This window comes from Mustela putorius, unplaced genomic scaffold (genome assembly GCF_011764305.1).
Source record: "Mustela putorius furo isolate JIRA1106 unplaced genomic scaffold, ASM1176430v1.1 tig00000174_pilon_pilon_pilon, whole genome shotgun sequence".
In the NCBI taxonomy this organism is placed as follows: domain Eukaryota; kingdom Metazoa; phylum Chordata; class Mammalia; order Carnivora; family Mustelidae; genus Mustela; species Mustela putorius.
In genome coordinates this window covers 32,173,682-32,192,057 of record NW_025421304.1, presented here as the reverse complement: position 1 = coordinate 32,192,057, position 18,376 = coordinate 32,173,682, and the positions used below count along the sequence as shown (strand labels likewise).

Here is an 18,376-nt window from a genome sequence, read left to right as displayed (position 1 = left end):
GTGGGAGTGAGTCAGTGATAATCACGTTTGACTGGAGCTGGCGTTGATGTCCTCTTGTAATGGAGACTTCGGGTCCCTAGCTCTGAACCTTACTCCTTCAGTAAAATAATAATAATAAAAGTAAGATCCTACATTTATATTACATGGTTTTGGCTTTCTGAAGTAGTTTCCGCATCATATGATCTAACTTCATGTCACAGCAGTGCTGTGAAGGGACCGGGCAGGTGACAGCATTTTGTTTTGCAAAGAAAGTCCAAGGCCATCTAGCTAGTTACCAGCGGGATTGAAACTAAATCCCAGCTTTCCTCGTACTGTGGTGGCCACACTGCTGCTGCTTTGCTGGGTGTGAGTTGTGGTCACTAGGTAAGATCTGCTCAGCACCTGAGTTGTAGAACATTTGACATCGCCAGTTTAGAACAAGCTCACTTTTCCATACTGGCTCCCTCCCGTGCAGACTGAGGACATCCGTCTGGAACCAGATCTGTATGAAGCTTGCAAGACTGACATCAAGAACTACTGTTCCACTGTGCAGTATGGCAATGCTCAGGTGACTGTCTCTTTTTCTTTTCTAATTGTGAAAATGGGAGGGTAACATTTTAATAATTCTTTGGTGGTGGGATGCGCCTCCTCACATTCTCTCCAGCCTAAACATCCCCTCCTAAGCTATACCAGACTCCTCCCAGGGTGCGTTCCTTATGTGCCTTCGTCTTGATCTCCTGTTCATTGTCTTCACTCTTTCAGGTCACCTTGTCCTGCCCCACCGCGTCTTCCTGAGACATGCTTCCTCCTCTCCCTAGCTTTCCTAACACCATGTACCTCCAAAACTGATTATTCCCTTAGTCCATGCCCATTACACAGAAGTTCTTGACTAGTTCTTTTTCTTAACATAAGAGTCACCTGGGAAACTTTGTTTCCTTAATGCACAGAACAGGGTCCTTACCCAGAAATGTCAGGAATGAAGTGCAAGCACGTGATTTTTCCCGTCGGTGTTCTTCCAGAGGTTCAGCTGCCTTTTCTAGTTGGGGGCATTGCCATGGTGCGTTGCCCGCAGTTGCTGTTTTTTCAAACACTGCCTTTTCCTTCCTTCTGGAACTCGTAGCAAATGGCTGGAGTGTCTGAATCTGCCCTCCTCGTCTCTTTTTCTTTCATACTTTCCATGTCTTTGCTCTTGGTACTGCATGGAGGTAATTCTTGAGTTCCACTTCCCAACGTAAAAATGTATTCTTCAGTTCTGTCTGTTCTCTTTACAGAGACCACCGATTAGGTTTTATTTTTTGTTCCTAAGATCTGTAATTGGTTCTTTTCACAGCCATCTGTTCTTGCTTCTGGTTTACCATTTCTTTCTGTATTGTTCTAAGGATCTTAAATGTATTTTTTAATTGCTCTGTTACCTTTCCCTCTCAGTTATTTGGTGATTCTTGGTTGTTCCTTGAGGATTTCCTGGAAGTCTCCTGACTTTATGTACAGCCCTAGTTATTGCAATTTCCCATCTGCTTCCCTTCATCATTTGTTTATAATATCTATAAAGGGGTGTGGGGAAGGGCAAGTTCCAGGATACCTTTAATTCACTATCTTAAAATCCATCATGTGGCACTTCATGCTTTTATGTTACCCCCCCCCACCTTCTTTCTTTCTTTTTTTTTGGTAGTTATTTGTTTACAAAAGTTTACCTTGTGAGACTATTTATCAGGGGTAAGGATTGGGTCTCTCTCATGCATCTGGTAAATGGTGAGTTGAACTGAACCTCCTAGCTTGTGCCCACTGCCTAGTCAGGGCTCTTGCTCCAGAGAAAGGCAGAAGAAACCAGGAATCTTGAGTGGGTTTCCTTCCTTTTAGACTCCAGTGCAGCCTGCTCAACTCTCCATTATTTTTATATAGTCTGGTTCACTCTTAGCCCTGAAGCTGTAAATCTATAAATATAATTCTCCTTGGTGAGCAAATTCTGATTCCTATTGCCTAGGAATTCGGAATAGAGCAAAAGATGGGGGATGCACTAAGAACCGAAGGCTGCTGTCAGAACACATGAGTTAGCAAACCGGGATACACCCCTTAACACGACCATAATTCTTGTGCCCTAGATTATCGAATGTCTGAAAGAAAACAAGAAGCAGCTAAGTACCCGTTGTCACCAGAAAGTTTTTAAGCTACAGGAGACAGAGATGATGGACCCAGAACTAGACTACACACTCATGAGAGTCTGCAAGCAGATGATAAAGGTAAGGGACCCCAAACCAAGGGGTGGTAAGCACAGGGTCGGTAAAAACAACAACATGAGCTTCTTTAAACGTCGGAACAAATCTGTATAATCTTACCACTCAAGCTGTTCTATACAGATGAGACTGTGGTTCTCACAGTGTGGTCCCTTAGCATCACCTGGGGACTCGCCAGTGCTTGGTCAGTCTGGGGGCTGACCATATCTACTGAATCAGAAACTCTGAGCAGAGCTGTCAGTTTTAACGAGTCTCCCGGGTGATTCTGGTGCTGGCTCAAGTTTCACAACCACCAAGCTAAGCTAACTGAGCTTACCTTGACCTAAGGCATGAGTGAATAGATACCCAGTAAATACATGATTAGTCTTTGAGGGTGGGTAGTGGTCAGTACACCGAAAAAACCACCACCAAGTGTCCTGATCAGCGTCCTTCCACAATCAAAAGGCTTTTCTCTTCTACAAGTTCTTCTGTCTCATACACTTCTCCAGCTTTCTTTATAGCAGGGCTGACTTGAGAACCTAGATCCAGTTCCTGGATCTGTCCTCATATATGAAGAGATTAAATTTGAAGTTCTCATGCCTTACTTAAAATAAAACAAAATGTTTTATTATAATTTACTTAAAAAATAAAATGCTACTTTAAAACAGAATGATATTTTTTACTCTATCAGATAGCAAAGAGAATTGTGTAAGTTAGAAGTGTCTTTAGCTGGGCCTGGTTGATTTGAGTCCTATGTAAAAGCAGAACTGTCAGGGCACCTGGGTGGCTCAGTGGGTCGAGCCTCTGCCTTTGGCTTGGGTTGTGATCTCAGGGTCCTGGAATCGAGCCCCCATTAGGCTTTCTGCTCAGTGGAGAGCCTGCTTCCCCCTCTCTCTCTCTGCCTGCTGCTGTGCCTGCTTGTGATCTCTCTGTCTTTCTCTCTCCATCAAATAAATAAATAAAATCTTTAAAAAAAAAAAAAAACCTGTCAGGCTTTGATTTGTGGGAGTTTTGTAAGATTTTGATGACTTTTTCAGCAATCTGAATTAAGATATCAGTAGACTGTGATTAGCAGATAGACTGTTGATTAGCACATAGAGGTGGTATTTATTTTTAGTCCAAAATGGATCTCTCTGACTTCAAGGACACTAAAAAGTGTACAGAGGCTAGCCACACAAACTTTGATAGGATTATAGCCTCCGCAGTTAAAAGATGAACTAGCCTGGTCCCTTCCCCACATACCTGTTCATGTTGGCTGGTAGGTAGTTTATAAGTTTCCCGTTTGGGTTCGGCATGCCTTTAGGACTATCTGGCCACCTGTTATGGCATTACATTCATACTTAAATAATACTTAAGTTCAGGAGATGTCATGTAACATAGCCATGTAGGTACAGAGTCTGTCCTATGTAAAGTAGGAAACGGGGTAGTAGAACTGTGAGCGACATAGTAGCGAAGAGATGAAGAAAGGGGAAATTGAGGCTGGGTCCAGATTCAGACTTAGCTGTTTCTCTTGTACCACAGTCTCTAAGCCGATTCTGTCATTAGCACACCAGTCGATGGAAGAGTGATATGGGCACTGTTAATTGCCATATTTGGGTAACTACTTTTGTAAAACTTTATTTCTTTCAGAGGTTCTGTCCAGAAGCAGATTCCAAAACCATGTTGCAGTGCTTGAAGCAAAATAAAAACAGTGAACTGATGGATCCCAAATGCAAACAGATGATAACCAAGCGCCAGATCACCCAGAACACAGGTAGCATTGTAGCCTGGCTTTCCCATCCCACTGAGTGTGGCTTCCGTGCAGCTGAGTTGACATATACCAGCCTCATTAAACTACAGTTGCTTTGTTGGCCGTGGGTTTTAAGGGAACAGTCTGGATGCAATAAGCAAAATGACTTATTCTTCCTTCAAAGAGTAGTTGGGAGAACAGAATGGAAGTCACAGGAAGGAGGAGACAGAAGGAGTCAGGACGAGAGTTCTTTGAAAAGTCCAGAGTCTTAACAAAACTTCCTGCATGTGATAGGAGAATGTATGGGTAATGTCTTTTAGAACGGAGAAATTTCGGCTCTTGAGTTGCAAGACCTGTAACATAATGGGTAAGATGAGTCAAGTAATCTCAGTGCTGTCCAAAGCACCTGTTATGGGAAAGGTTGGTGATGGGAGCTTGGGCTTTGTGACAACTAGCAAGAATACTGGTGCCAGCAGAGCGCACGGAGCCGCTGCAAAGTAGAATTCCTGGGGTCTCTGTCTCCACCTCTCCTCTTTCATTAAATTCTGTTGCTGATTGAAAACAGCGTAGTGAGGGCTCTGTAAACATTTAGGAAATAAACGAATCAGTGGTTCATTTGTGGTCACTGACATAATATGCCCCCCTTCGAAAGGCAGGCCCCCCTTCTTATGTTTGTGAATCCAGGTGGAACATTTGATCAGGTATTTACCACTTTCTACTCTAGATTACCGCTTAAACCCTGTGTTAAGGAAAGCCTGTAAAGCTGACATTCCTAAATTCTGCCATGGCATCCTGACTAAGGCCAAGGATGATTCAGAGCTGGAAGGTCAAGTCATCTCTTGCCTCAAGCTGAGATACGCTGATCAGGTAAACTGGCTTGGACTCTCGCAGAGGTGTGTTTGTAGAGGACCCTCGACCCCCCCGTAGTTTTTCCTTCGAAGTCCCAAGCTTGCTCGTGCTCTCCCAAAGCCTTTTTCCTACTTTCCCAAATCAGGGGCCAAATAAAAAGCTTAAATTGCCCGATAGGCTGATGAAGTCTCCCTTTGTCACCCGCAGCGGCTCTCTTCAGACTGCGAAGACCAGATCCGGATCATTATCCAGGAGTCCGCTCTGGATTACCGACTCGATCCCCAGCTCCAGCTGCACTGCTCAGACGAGGTAGGGTTTGGGTATGAAACTGGTTACAAACAGAGGTTTTCGGAGAAATGTTTATTGGAAAAAAGTTCTGTATTATCTTTCCCTTCAGCTTTAAATGCAGGAAGTTGAAGGCCCGTCTTCTGGATTCTCCATTGTTTGAGTTTCTGGTTTCCTGTGACACTGAATTAGACTTGGCACTGGTCCCATCACTAGAGTGTTGATTCCATATTTCTCTGTTGTCCTGGTTCTCCTTTATTATATATCATGCATACATATGTCTCCGTGTAGTTTGTTCTTCCCTTCTCCTCATTCTGATGGTCAACCTAGAATACCCTAAGACTTGCCAGAAAGATACAGTGCTCTTAGAATAGCACCAAAGAAATGCCTGTCCTTGGAAATTATTTGACTTTCTAGCTCAAAAAGGCCATGTGAAAAACTGTTCAATATATGTCAGTTTTAGGGGATCATAGCTAAAGATTTTTACAAGAAGCTTACTCATAAAGCTGTCCAAGGAGGGCTAGGTTTTTAATTTTTGGTGTGGACTGTGTTTTAGAACGCCTTTATATGTTGGTGTGTATATTGCCAAGTTGTGAGTCTGGGTTGACCCTGCACCTTTTAAAGCATTTGCTTTTAGTATTTCACTTGGCTATATCACCTTCCTCCTGTGTCATCAAGGGTTGCCTTCTTTGTGACCAGTCCTGGGACAGTCTTGTCTCTAATTTCGGGGTTGACAGCATAAATATGGGTGCACTGACTGGCTTTCAACTCTGTCCCAGTCCTTGGAAAGGAGAATGGAGTCTGGCAGTTCGTACAGGAGGGAGGGGAGTGAAGTACATTGGGAAACTCTTGGAGAGGACCTGTGGTCTCATGTGGGAGGATCACCAAATCTACAGGCTGCAGAGACAATTCTGGTGAGAGTAGAGACAGCCTTGTGATTCATGTGTCTCCCCGACAGATCTCTAATCTGTGTGCCGAGGAAGCTGCAGCCCAGGAGCAGACGGGTCAAGTGGAAGAGTGCCTCAAAGTCAACCTGCTCAAAATCAAGACAGACACCTGTAAGAAGGTAACCACCACCATCGGATGCCTCTTCTCCCGTTGTTTTCACTCCTTTTTGGTTTTCCTTCCAATGCTGTCCTCTGACATCTCAGTGATAACATCGAAACCTTCCTCCCCAGAATTATACACTGTTACCTCTTAGGAAACTTTAATTGGGTTCTTGACAGTTAATTGCCTATACCTTAAATGTTCTTTCGCATGTCCTACTTTTTTTGCAAATAGGTCTCATCCCCATGGCCAGCCTGTTGTTGAGGGGCACCGTGAGTACACTGCCAAGAGCAAAATGTCAGGTCCAGCATACCAGTACATACTCTGCATCCATGAAAATCATTTCAGAAACAGCACATAAAAACAAAGTTAACAAAATATAACTGCTAAATGTACATTATCTTGCAGAATTGCTACTGAGATGATCTATTTGATCTTTTTCAAAAAGCTTTTTCTTTTCTTGAAAAGTGCTTCAGTGATGTCACTGTTGAGTCACTGTGACTTTGTATACAGCTCTTTCATTGGCTCAAATGCTTCCGATTGCACATGAGGAATAAGGGGAGTTGGCAGAAAGCTAAATCCAGACACTTTCCTTGGACTGCTTTGCCATCAGATGATCCCATTTAACCTTGAGGAGGACTTTTTGAACAATATTTGAGTTTTGGTTTTTGTTTTCTTGTTTTGGCTATTGTTGTGTTATAGAGACTATATTTAGTCTTTCCATGGAAAGCAAACTATTTAAGAAAGCATTTCTGGGGGCACCTTAGTGGCACAGTGGAGCGTCTGTCTCTTGGTTTCAGATCAGGTTGTGATCCTTGGGATCATGGGATTGAGCCCTACGTCAGGCTTAGCATAGAGTCTGCTTGAGATTCTCTTTCTCATTCTCTTTCAAGTAAATAAATAAATTTAATTAAAAGTTAAAAAAAAAAGGGGACGCCTGGGTGGCTCAATTGGTTAAGCAGCTGCCTTCGGCTCAGGTCATGATCCCAGCGTGCTGGGATTGAGTCCCACATCCGGCTCCTTGCTCTGCAGGGAGCCTGCTTCTCCCTCTGACTCTGCCTTCCACTCTGTCTGCCTATGCTAGCTCTCGCTCGCTCTCTCTCTGACAAATAAATAAATAAAATCTTTAAAAAAAAAAAAAAAGTTAAAAAAAAAGAAGGCATTCCTGGCCTATTTTTACCTCCTGTTTCATCGTGTATAAATGGAGAGACTGCAGAGCTGATTTCAGTTCCATCGTTTTTATATTCCTCTTGTTCGGAACATTTTCAAACTCAGTAAGAATTGTTCTTGCAGTAAGATTTATGCTCTCTCGGTCTTTTTTTTTTTTTTTCTTTTGAGGATAATAGAGGTAAAGTAAAACATTTTGCAAATATTGACCATTGTTTGGGAATTTTAAGATAGCATATTATTCTGATTATCAGATTTCACATTTTTCAGTCCTCTTAAAGTAAGGAAATAGCTATATTATACCACTATAAATACCAACACTTAGTATTTAATAATATGGCATAGCAGACTGCCAAAAGCCAAATGTGATTTTATAACCCCTTGCTTTACCTAACACATGGCTTTGCTTACACTAGGTCTCTGAGTGTATTTATGGAATCAAATCAGTTGCTAAAATTCTACATTCTTTGCATCATCACCAGTTTGCCACCTATCTCAACAAGTTCTGTTGTTAACCTCAACCCTCCCTCCTTGACTTTTTTGTTTATATATAAAGTATATGCAGATAACAGTTCTGATGCATTTCCTCTCTAAAAGTTCTCTCTGCAATGTTTTTCCCTTCCTAGGAAGTGTTAAACATGCTGAAGGAGAGCAAAGCAGATATCTTTGTGGACCCAGTCCTTCATACAGCGTGTGCCCTGGACATTAAACACCACTGTGCAGCCATTACCCCTGGCCGAGGGCGTCGTAAGTCACTGTTCACTCTGACCCTCCCTGAGCTCTCGCTCGGACTCCCCTGGGAGAGTGCTCACAGCTGCTCCATTCTGCAGCCGCAGCTCAGCCACAGACAACATCCTCTGGGGGCCTGGTTGCTGCTGCGACGAGGGTTTTGTGGCAGTATGAATTTAAGAATAATCCTGCAGGTTTGAACTGACCTAGCCATGACCAGATGTACGCATCTGATGAAAAGGGAGGGCTGAGTTACGTATCAGGAAAGCAAAACTTAGTCATCGTCACGGCCCTCTTCCCCCTTTTCCAAACTGGAGCTGCTTCATCAGCTTTCCCAGTGGCCACACTGGGCAAATCCTGGTAGAAGGTTGTTTCTGAGCCAGATGTGCCCAGTAAAAATGAGAGAGGTTTTAAGGGCTGGGCAGCTGGCCTTGGAAGTTCAACATTCTTCTTCATGTGAAATCTTGGTTCAAGTTTCCTAGAATGGACTTAACTTTGTGTAGCCTCCAAATCTGCATTCTCTGGTGGTGAGGTCCCTTTCTCCCCAGCCTTACGGAAATTTCTGTTCTGGACAGTTTGACCCTTCTTATCCCTTTTCTTCCACAGAAATGTCCTGCCTCATGGAGGCCCTGGAGGATAAGCGGGTGAGGTTACAACCTGAGTGCAAAAAACGCCTCAATGACCGGATTGAAATGTGGAGTTACGCTGCAAAGGTAAGGACTGAGAGAGTCTCCTGAAACAACCACCTCTGTCGGCTCCCCAGATACTCCACCGGCCTTCCTGTCCTTGCTGCGAGGCCAGCCGTAAGGGGACTTGCAAAGTCTGTCCGTGTCCTTGAAGCTTCCCCAGCTTGACCACTTTCTTGAACAGTTCCTTCTGTCTGTCACCCGCGTGAAAGGTCCAGGGTAACAGGCAGACAGGAAGGACCATGAAAAGTCTTCACACCTAGATGGAAGGGAAGGGACCACAGCTGTCCGAGCAGCAAGCACGGCCCTCAGCTGTTCTTCCAAGGGAGCATAGTCGGCTTGGAAGCCCTCGGTTCAGCGCGGCAGCGGAGGGCGCCACGTTAGTCGCGTCCTCACTCGCCATCTCCACGGGTCAGTTGCTGAGTTGCTGCAGTGACTGCTGATCACCTCGTTTTGGCAAATGTCAGTGCTCAGATTCAGGTTCATCTGAAACCTCCCTGGCGCTATGCGATGAGTAGAGAAGCAGATAGACACAGCCACATGTCTGGGCAGACCCTCTCGGGTACCCAGGCTAAGTTGAGAACCGAAAAGAGCAGGTCCGTGTCCCTGTGCACCTGGGGAGCCTTTGGGCCCTGATTCTTCTGTTGTGGGCTGCATAGAGGTCCATTCGAGAAAGCAGAGAGGAGCCTGGGATGGAAACTGGCTAGACTGCAGGTCCACGACTGTGGGAGCGGTGCCGTGTGTTCAGTCAGCCTGAGTCATGTTTACACAGTGTTTCTACTGGGGGCAGCGCTCACGATTTACTGGTGAGTAAAAGGAAGTTAAGATACAGAAGCAGCATCCAACACATTCTCAACTGTTCTCTCTGTTTATAAAAATAAATCTGAATACTTAAGAACTTGCGACATTGTACAAGTAGCCACCTCGCACCTCTTGGGCCTCTGGGTCTTCAGCTGTAATGTGGGATTGGTTTGAGGACTAAATGACTAAAAACATGTCAGTGGGGCCCCTGGGTGGCTCAGTCGGTTGAGCAGCTGACTGTTGATCTCAGCTCAGGTCATGAGTTCAAGCCCCACTATGGGCTCCATGCCGGGTATGGAACCTCATTGGAGAAAAAGCAAAACCATTTGGAGCATTTTGCCAGGGTCCCACCTGTGGTGAGGTCCCCAGTGTAAGGGCTGCTGCCAGGTTGGTGGTGATCACCGTGATGGATCATATGAGATCCCACCTCTTTGTGTTTGTCTGTATTTTCTAATTTTATTCAGTAGATATGCACAATATTACAATCAGGAAAAGGAATTGTAGCTCTGTGTTTGATTTTCTTGTCCCTCGTCTTCTCTCCCCAAAAGAAAGGGCATCAACTAAAGATTGAGGGGGGGCAAGTTAGAGCTAGCACTGCCCAGCACAGTTCTCTCAGAGGCCAATGCTGCGGTGTGTCGTTCCAGGTGGCCCCAGCAGATGGCTTCTCTGACCTCGCCATGCAAGTGATGACATCTCCGTCAAAGAACTACATCCTCTCTGTGATCAGTGGGAGCATCTGTATATTGTTCCTGATCGGCCTAATGTGTGGACGTATCACCAAGCGAGTAACACGAGAGCTCAAGGACAGGTAGAGCCACCTTGACCACCAGAGGAACTACCTGTCCAGTGCCCGGTTTGTACAGCCCTCCTGTATAGTGTACCCACTCACCTCGCTCTTCTCAGAGGTGGCACCAACACCCATGTTAGAGCAGCCGCAGGTGTCCTCTGCATTGTCCCGTCTCCGACTTCGCCCGTGTCCATGGTGCCCTCCTCCTCCTCGACCATTTCGTGCAGCAACAGCAGCTGGCCGCTTGGGTTATTGCCTGTATTGGCAAATTTGGGTTTACCTGCCCGTAGGCAAGTCTCTCTCATACCAATGGAACTACCAGTACTTCCAGAACCAACTTACCTGACCTGCAACTCAAATGATTTTTTAAAAAACAAAACAAAAACAAAAACACCAAAAAAAAAAAAAATTTTTAAAGAAAGAAAAAAATGTATATAGTAACACATCTCCTCCAGGCTTGACTTGGGCAATGGGGTTATTTCTTCTGTGCGACTGTAAAGCGAAGGCAGGACTTTAAGGGAAAACACACCACCCAATATGCTGTTACTGGGATGTCTTGCTCATTTCTCAAAAGCACCTTTGGACCGTGCGGGGGCCATGGACTTCACCGAGGAGTGGGAAACCACTAACCAGCCTGCTCTGGGTCGTGTTTTCTTCTGCTGAAACAATGATGCCTTCCAGTTCCCACCTTAATAGAGCCACTGCTGGTCAAGACACCACGGCCATGAGTATTCCTATGATCTCCTCACTTCAGTGAAGTAAAGCAAGCATAAGCTTCCCCAGGCCAAGGGTGAAGGGTTGGAGAGGAGATTGAAAGTGTGTGAAGCCGGTCAGTCACTTGATCTGCGCCGAGAGGCTGGACGCTGAGTCCCAGGGAGCAGGATCCCCGGCATCTTCCTCCTCCAGGCTAGCACAGGACTCAGTCCCATTTGGACTGACCCTGTTGGGGGATAGGAGTAGTTTTAGAAGGCCTGCCGGCAGGCAGTGACCACACCACGGGAGGGAGCTCGGGGCGGGAAGGAGGGGCAGGGATAGATTCACTTTGCTTTATGCTTCGGGCAACAATGCAGGTCCGAGACAGTGGCTTATAAAGATTTAGCGTGGTCTCAGGGTGTGACTGGCCATCCAACCTGACCCTTCTGCAGGCTCAAGGCTGTCTTCCCAGACAAGTTCCCTCATGCCTCTTTGTGGAGAGGACTTGGAAAGTTACTCTGTTAGAAGATGGAGCCTATTCTCCGTGGTTTTTTTCCTTTCTGTCCATTTGCTGTGTACACCCACTGTAGTAGGCATTGGCCAAATGTTGTACTTTGATGATTCATCAGTCTTTCCAGAATCTGAGCTAGATGGAAGCAGTCTTCCTGGCCGTCCGCCCTCGTCCCTCCAGTGTGGGATGACAGGTTTGGCGTGTACAGGGGAGTGGTGCAAGCATCAGGGTGCAACCTGGCACACCTTGGTTTGAGTTTGGGGCCTGGAGTCACGGTGGCTGCACAAGGGGGCGGCATGTACAGGAGGAGATATATTTATATAATATATATTTTATTAACCTGTTAGACGTCCACAGAGTATTATAAATCACGTGCCTAAACTGTCCACATAGACCATGGCGCCCTTCCTTGCCCTGCCCCTCGTTTGCCGCCATCCACGCGGGCTGCGGGACCTGCACCACGTTTGTCTCCCCTGAAATGTGTTCCATACAAAGTGGGTCAGTGTGTGGATCAGTTGATTCGAATTACTTCTTGTCTAATCTGACTGACATATATTTGAATACTGTGGTTTTCTTCTTTTTCTTGTTGCTACCCTTCCTGGAGGCAGTGGGGTCCAGAAGCCAGCTCTGTTCCCCTGCCTAGGGTACTTTAAGTCACCAAGGGGAGCTGCTAAGCTGCTTGGTCCCCTCATTCATGCTCTTAGGGTCTTCCTGATTCTCAGCACCTATCCTGGGATTGAAACTCTTGGAGTTCGGGCAGAAGCCCCCTACTGCCACCATTGTGGGACTGAATTGGGCTGGTCCGCATGGTCCACCTCCAGGAGTGCCCACCTGAGCTGTGGGAGCTTGGGAATGAGAACTGGGGATGTCGTCTAAACGCCAGCCCCCACCAACGTGTCTGGCATGGCTTACAGGATAGAATAAACGTTTACCATTTGGTGAGTGTGCGGGTACCGCTCTCCATCTGTACATTTTCCCTCCCAATGTGTGTAAAACATCGCCATGGTTTAATGTGTCTTGACATTTTGGGTTTGTCTTAGTTGTCTACAGCAAATCTGGAAGCCTGAGAAGGAGTTGGATTCTTGAAGCATTTGTCATATTTAGAAATAGAATAAAAGGGATAATTCTGCCAGTATTTTCAGTTGCTTGTTGCTAGAAAGCATTTCACCATCCTGCTTGGAATAGTTTCAGGTGACCCGTTCTTCAGAGTCCCAGATAGTGTGCTGAGCAGTTTCTACCTCCAGGGGGCCCAGCACCATCCGAACCTGCAGCTCCGCTGTCTCCGTTCTGTCCTTCAGTGGAAAAACACAGGTGCTGTGCCTCATGGATTGCCACCCTTACGGGTCAGTCGTGGATCAATCAGCTAGTCGAGAGTTAGTCGAGAAGAGGAAGCCGTGGCCCTAGTGGAGGAGCCAATGATGGACCTTGTCCTTATCTCTTCTGGTATCTAGCCCAGATGGTAACAACCATCGGGTGATTGCGGGGTCAAGGTCAAGGCTTCAGGCAGTTGCTGCAAATTACAGTAGCCAGGTAACTCATCTGGCCTTGTCAACTCACTCCGGAGTCTCAGGGAGTCCTACTTCGTGTGCTCCACGACCCTCAAGAGCCAGGAGGTTACTCTGCCGGGTTGGAGGCTCTGCGGTAAGGAAATCAGAAATACAGGCAGGCTGTCAGGAACAAGACTGTTCCCTCTGAGTGTCTCTCACAGAAGGGTAGCTCTGGAGGTGAGACCTTTACTCTGGTGCGTCCCTGGCCGCCTTCTGCTCTTGCTGCTGTCCTGAGAAAAGTCTGCTTGCAAGACGTGCTGAGGCGGGAGCAGAGTAAGGCTTCACCCTTTCACCCAGAGTAAAGGTTCACCCCAGCGGGAAAGCCTTCGTCCTCTGCATTCCCTGGAGACCCCTCGGCTGCCACTCCCTGTGCTGTGTGTCCAGTCGGTTTGTTCTGAGCCCGCCTGTCCTTGGAAGCCAGGGATTCTGGTACTCGGCAGGCAGCGGCTTGAATTCCCTACAGGCCTTCCGCTGCCTCATATCCTGCACTTCCTTTCCTGGGGGACAGTGAGCAGCTCTGGGGGGGGAGAGGGAGGGAGATTCTGCTTTCCCAGAAGAGGTGACCGAATGATCAGATTTCACTTCCTCCCATTCCCCGAAGTCACGTAATAAAAGAATCCAGTAGTAAAGAGGTCTGTATTACCCGTTTTCGTATCATCAGACAAAATGGAAAGGAACTCATATGCCGACTTTTATTTTCCCTAGAGAAGATTCACTTTCATGTGTGCGTATGACTTCCAGAAATGTCTCCCATCCTCCCCACCCCCAGGCTGTGGTACAGCTTCTTTCCCAAAGACCCCACTATAGTGTGAGTCATCCAGGCAGAGGTGGATTGCTTCGTGGGGCGGCCTCCTTACTTAGCTGGTCTCAAGGTCTTCTGAGGAAAGGCTTTTATTTCCTGTTTCTTGCCCTCTCCCACGAAGAACTACCCACACCCCGACTACAGCTTATGTTCAGTGAGCAGATAACGGAGAGCCACAACGCCAGCCAGCCCAGCCCAGCCCGACACGTTCAACCTAAATTTTGCCATAAAACAAAGAGGAGACAGCTGTTTGAGTTGTGTGCAGTTAGGTATATAATATTTATATTTCAGATTCTTACAAATTTGAGAAACCTGGCAGATTCTTTTTATTTCTTACCATTTGGACGGCACATGCCTCACTTTATGAAATGCAGCGCTCCAGTAGCCTGAGTTTCTCCTGGGCTCCCCTCTCTTCACCTCTTCTCTCCTGGTCTCGATTCCCAGGGGCTGTGGACCCAGACCTGATGTTCTGGCCTGCCTCTTTCTTACTGTCTCCCTCTCTCATCTGTCTTTGGTCAGCCCTCTCTCTAGTACTCTCCTCTTGGTCTTCCTCTCCATTAGGACCAGGGCCACCTGTTAACGGCAGTCGAGTTCAAAGGCGAAGCCCCCTTCCTGCCCTGACCTCAGACAACAGATAAGTCCTACAAACCCAGACTGACTTTTCAGAGTGACCTGCTTCCCCGAGCCATCTAGTGAGGTCACCGTGGAGACCCAGGGACTGTTCTCGTCCAGAGCACAAGGTGGGACTCTCTGCTTGGGCTGGGGTGACAGGATCCTGACGGCGGTTTCCTCTCCTCCCCTCTCCCAAGACCTGTCACCACACACCATTAGGGATGTTGGGATACGGGCAGTAGAGAGACCTGCCTAAGCAAGGAGAAAATTCAGATAGTGCCTCTATGTTCTGTTTTTGCCTTCCCCCATCATGGAATTGACACCTGGACCCCAGAGCCCAGCAGGCCTGTGTCAGAGCCGGGGAGGCAGGAGCAGGCCCCAGGGCAGGCTGCCGCACACGGGCCGGGGTGGCCGCGGCAGCGCTGGGCCGCGGCAGGCTTCCCAAGCGGCTCCCGTGGCTCAGCGTGCCCAGGTCAGGCCCAAGCTGGAAAACAAACTGAACAGCAGATGCTGTGCGAGATCTTAGGCCTTGAACTTTTTTTTTTTTTTTAAGAAAGAGAAAAAAAAGTAAAATTAACAAGCCTCTTTTGTAAATGATTTTTCTTTCTATGTATAAAATCCCGGCAGTTCCTTGTTTTTACATGTTCATGCTGTGTAATTTTGAGATGTTACTGAGATCCTGAACATAATGTGCATTTTTTTCTGTACAGATGAAATGGGAGAATTTAATAAAGAGTTTGCAGGTTTTTACTTGTGAAATCTTCTCTGGTGACTGGGAGGACCCCCCAAGCCCCTGCTCTGCCAGGAGCGGCCGCAGAGCAGCTGTGCCGTGGAGCTCACTGCTCTCGCCGCTGACTCCCCGCGTTCGCTGGCGTCCTTTGCCTCCTGGGCTGGGAAGGTCAGGCAGCGTAGGACGCAGGACCTTTGGAGGAGAGCCAGAGGCTAGATCCAAGGTTTTCTGACTGTCAGGCTGAGGTGCTAGAAATGATTCAATTGATGGATGTGTTTAAGGCACAGCCTAAGGCTCTCCTGCGGAGAGCTCGTAGCCGGGATCTGGCCTTACAGAGGCACCCGTGGATAGCAGCACTGGCTCACGGCCACCTTCCCGCTGGGGCCAGAACGAGGCAGTGTTTCTTCTCCGAGCCCCACCCGGTCCCCGTTGGTCAGCGCTTGCCTCCCCATCCCAACAGCCTAGTGACCTTTGTGACCCTATTCCTGAGCCTTCCGCTTCCTCCACTGTCAGCAAAGCTAATTTGCGTCAGGGTGTTACGAAGTCCTCGCTTTAAGGAGTTGGCATGATAGCAAGGATTTCTCAAAGTAGACGTGTGTGTACTGGGATTCAAGTGCTGGGATGCCCAGTGAGATGACTGGGGGGCCTGGGCCCAGGGTTTCTTCTCAGATCCATTTTCTGCAGGGGCCACATAGGTGTAGCTTAGAGGCCAGGAGAAGGTCAAGTGTAAAAGAAAGGCGGAAGAGGGCTTGGCGGCCTTTGAGCCTGAACTACAGACACTATGTAGGGAGCTCTGGGCAGCCATCACCCTGAATGGGAGGAGTCTGGGGCCAGATGCTCTAGAGTCCTGGAAAGGCTTGCCCCCCTGTGGTGTAAGCGTGGGAAATGAGGGGCTGGGTTCAGGCTCCTTGTCACTGGTATTCCCACAGAGGAGAAGTGGGTTACCTTGACCCACTGCACCTGGCCCCTCGAGGGGACACTACTCTCGTCAAGGGGACCTTGCTGCCTTAGCAGTCTGATCGAATCCCCCTACCATTAAAATTTTGTGTAATATTTCTGATAAAAGATCCTTGACCAACTTTAATCCTCAGAGGCATTTGGCATTCGTTCTCAAAAGGGGGTGTCAGAAGGGGCACCTGGGTGACTCAGTCGGTTGTGTCTGCCTTCGGCTCGGGTCATGATCCTGGAGTCCTGGGATGGAACCCCGCATCTGGCTCCCTGCTCAGCGGGGAGCCTGCTTCTCCCTCTCTCGCTCCTTCTGTGTTCTCCTTCCCTCTCAAATAAATAAAATCTTTAAGAGGTGGGGGATAAGAAGGAAAGGATTTTAACCAAAAAGAGGGAGACCTCAGATACCCAACTCTCAAGCAGATAAAGAAGTAAGAGGGTTTGTGACCCGGCTTTCTCAGTTGGTGAGCAGCAAAACTTGATTGTCTGCCTCAGCCATATGTGTTTCCCTCTGACAAGCCAGACTGGCTTTGGGACCTGGATGACCATCAGGCTCCAGGCTGGGGTGGCTGACCTGTCCCCAGAGTCAGCTGACCCTGGACAGGCCTCCCCAGGGTGCTGTTGGTCTTGGTCCTACAATCCCACCTCCCTTGCCCAGAACAACCAACAGCACAGCAGTATCTTCTCAAATTTCCTGTATTTATGGAGAAATTGGGGCAGTCTGGAAGAAAAAGGGGCACCTATGGGGTAACAAAAGGCAGCAGACTAGAAGGAAGCTGGCTGGAGGAAGGAGGGAGGGTCCGGCACACAGGCAGCCCCTCGGAGGACGTGCGACCCCCTGGGACTTGGCCCCTTGCGCTCCGCAGCCCTGGCAGGAGGGCACCTTCTGCCCACCTGCGCCCTGGAACCAAGGGCTGCTCCTTGACCCTGTCCGGTGAGTGGCTTCGTGGGGTGGGCCCAACGGCAGCGATTCCTCCAGGGGGCAGCCAAGATCAGGCCGTAGGTCAGAGCTGCACCCAGCAGTCCCACGTAGCAGTCGGCCGCAGCAGTGAGGGTCTGTTCCAGCTCCGCTCCGAGGGAAAGGGCACAGGGTGAAAGTCGGACCCACCTGCCACCTCCCCTCGCCCCGCCACCCCCGACGCTGCCTCCTTCTGAAGAGGTCTCTCTGGCTCACTTGATCCTCCGGGAGGTTCTATTACTCCCCATTTTTACAGATAAAAAAGTTAGACTTAAGATCTGTAAGGGCAAAGACGGTTTGGACTGGGGGTGGTAGGTGGGTGGGTGGATATGAAGCCGAGAGAAGGTAAAAGACTCCCCCAAGGTGCCACAGAAAGTTGGCAGAATTGGGACTAGACCCCGGTGCTGTTGACTAGGTGGGTCTATACCCTTTCCAGCCAGAATCTGAGGGCTCACCTCTGACTCTTCCCAACTCCTCTGGGAAGCTCCTGCAGGAGGGGCCCTCTGTTCTCTAAACTCTTAAATATCCTGTGTTCCTGCCCCTAAAGCCCTTAGGGCAGTTTTCCTTGCATTTTATACGTTGGTTCAGTGTCTGGCCAAGCCTTCTAGACTCACTAATATTCAGACTGTTCCAGTCATCTCTCTGCCCTGGGAAATACTTAGTACCCCATAAATGCTTGCTGAAGGGGTCGTTTTCAGTGAGAAGTCACGGCCTTGCTACCTGGGAGGTCCAGGTCCCAGACAGTGGGAGTCCATACCTAGACAAGTGTGTCCACTCTTCTCGTGAGTCTCATTCCCATTCCTCAGTTCCAGCCTTCTGCAGCCTGGAACAGAGAAGATGCTCTCCAGGGAGCTTCCCTCTGCTGTATCCACCAAAGGAAATACAGGCATTCACCACTAGAGAATGGGGAAGCCAGGAGTGACAGAGTGGGTGTTAGGGCTTTGGGGGTAGTTGGTCCCATGTCACTGCATAGGCTCCAAAGCCAAGTCCAGGCTTCACCCAGAAGCTGGGGCAGAGCCAGGGTTCTTGGCCACACACAGCAGTGCCTATCCTGACCTTCCAGTTTGCCAGGAGGGAACTGGTGTCAGTGTTCCAGATGGCTGCACCGGGGCTGGAGCACACCCCCTAGGGCCTCTGTTCTCACCTTGGCCACGGGGCAGGGGCAGCACAACTTCTGAGACTCCAGTCTGGTGCAAGCCTTGGCAAGTCACAGAAATTCCTGCCATCTCCCAAGGCAGCTGCAGCCAGCTGACCACGGGCTCCCCAGCTGCTCCGGTGGTGTCCTCATCCTCCTTGTATTGGCCTTTCA

At 48.3% G+C, this 18,376-nt stretch overlaps 1 protein-coding gene across 2 annotated transcripts in view; it reads left to right on the top strand.

Moving 5' to 3' along the window:
* Positions 1-15,184, top strand: part of GLG1 (golgi glycoprotein 1) — a 161,386-nt gene extending 146,202 nt beyond the window's left edge. The window contains exons 18-27 of one of the 2 annotated variants that reach the window (XM_045076303.1): positions 455-547; positions 2,079-2,216; positions 3,819-3,942; positions 4,643-4,785; positions 4,975-5,076; positions 6,011-6,118; positions 7,893-8,013; positions 8,602-8,708; positions 10,127-10,289; positions 11,327-15,184. In XM_045076303.1, coding sequence (XP_044932238.1) covers positions 455-547; positions 2,079-2,216; positions 3,819-3,942; positions 4,643-4,785; positions 4,975-5,076; positions 6,011-6,118; positions 7,893-8,013; positions 8,602-8,708; positions 10,127-10,289; positions 11,327-11,403 — 1,176 coding nt within the window. In that variant the 3' untranslated portion in view covers positions 11,404-15,184. Of the gene's footprint in view, positions 1-454; positions 548-2,078; positions 2,217-3,818; positions 3,943-4,642; positions 4,786-4,974; positions 5,077-6,010; positions 6,119-7,892; positions 8,014-8,601; positions 8,709-10,126 lie in introns of both variants that reach the window. The other variant, XM_004754076.2, reaches the window with a different exon arrangement.
* Positions 15,185-18,376: the final 3,192 nt, after the last annotated feature.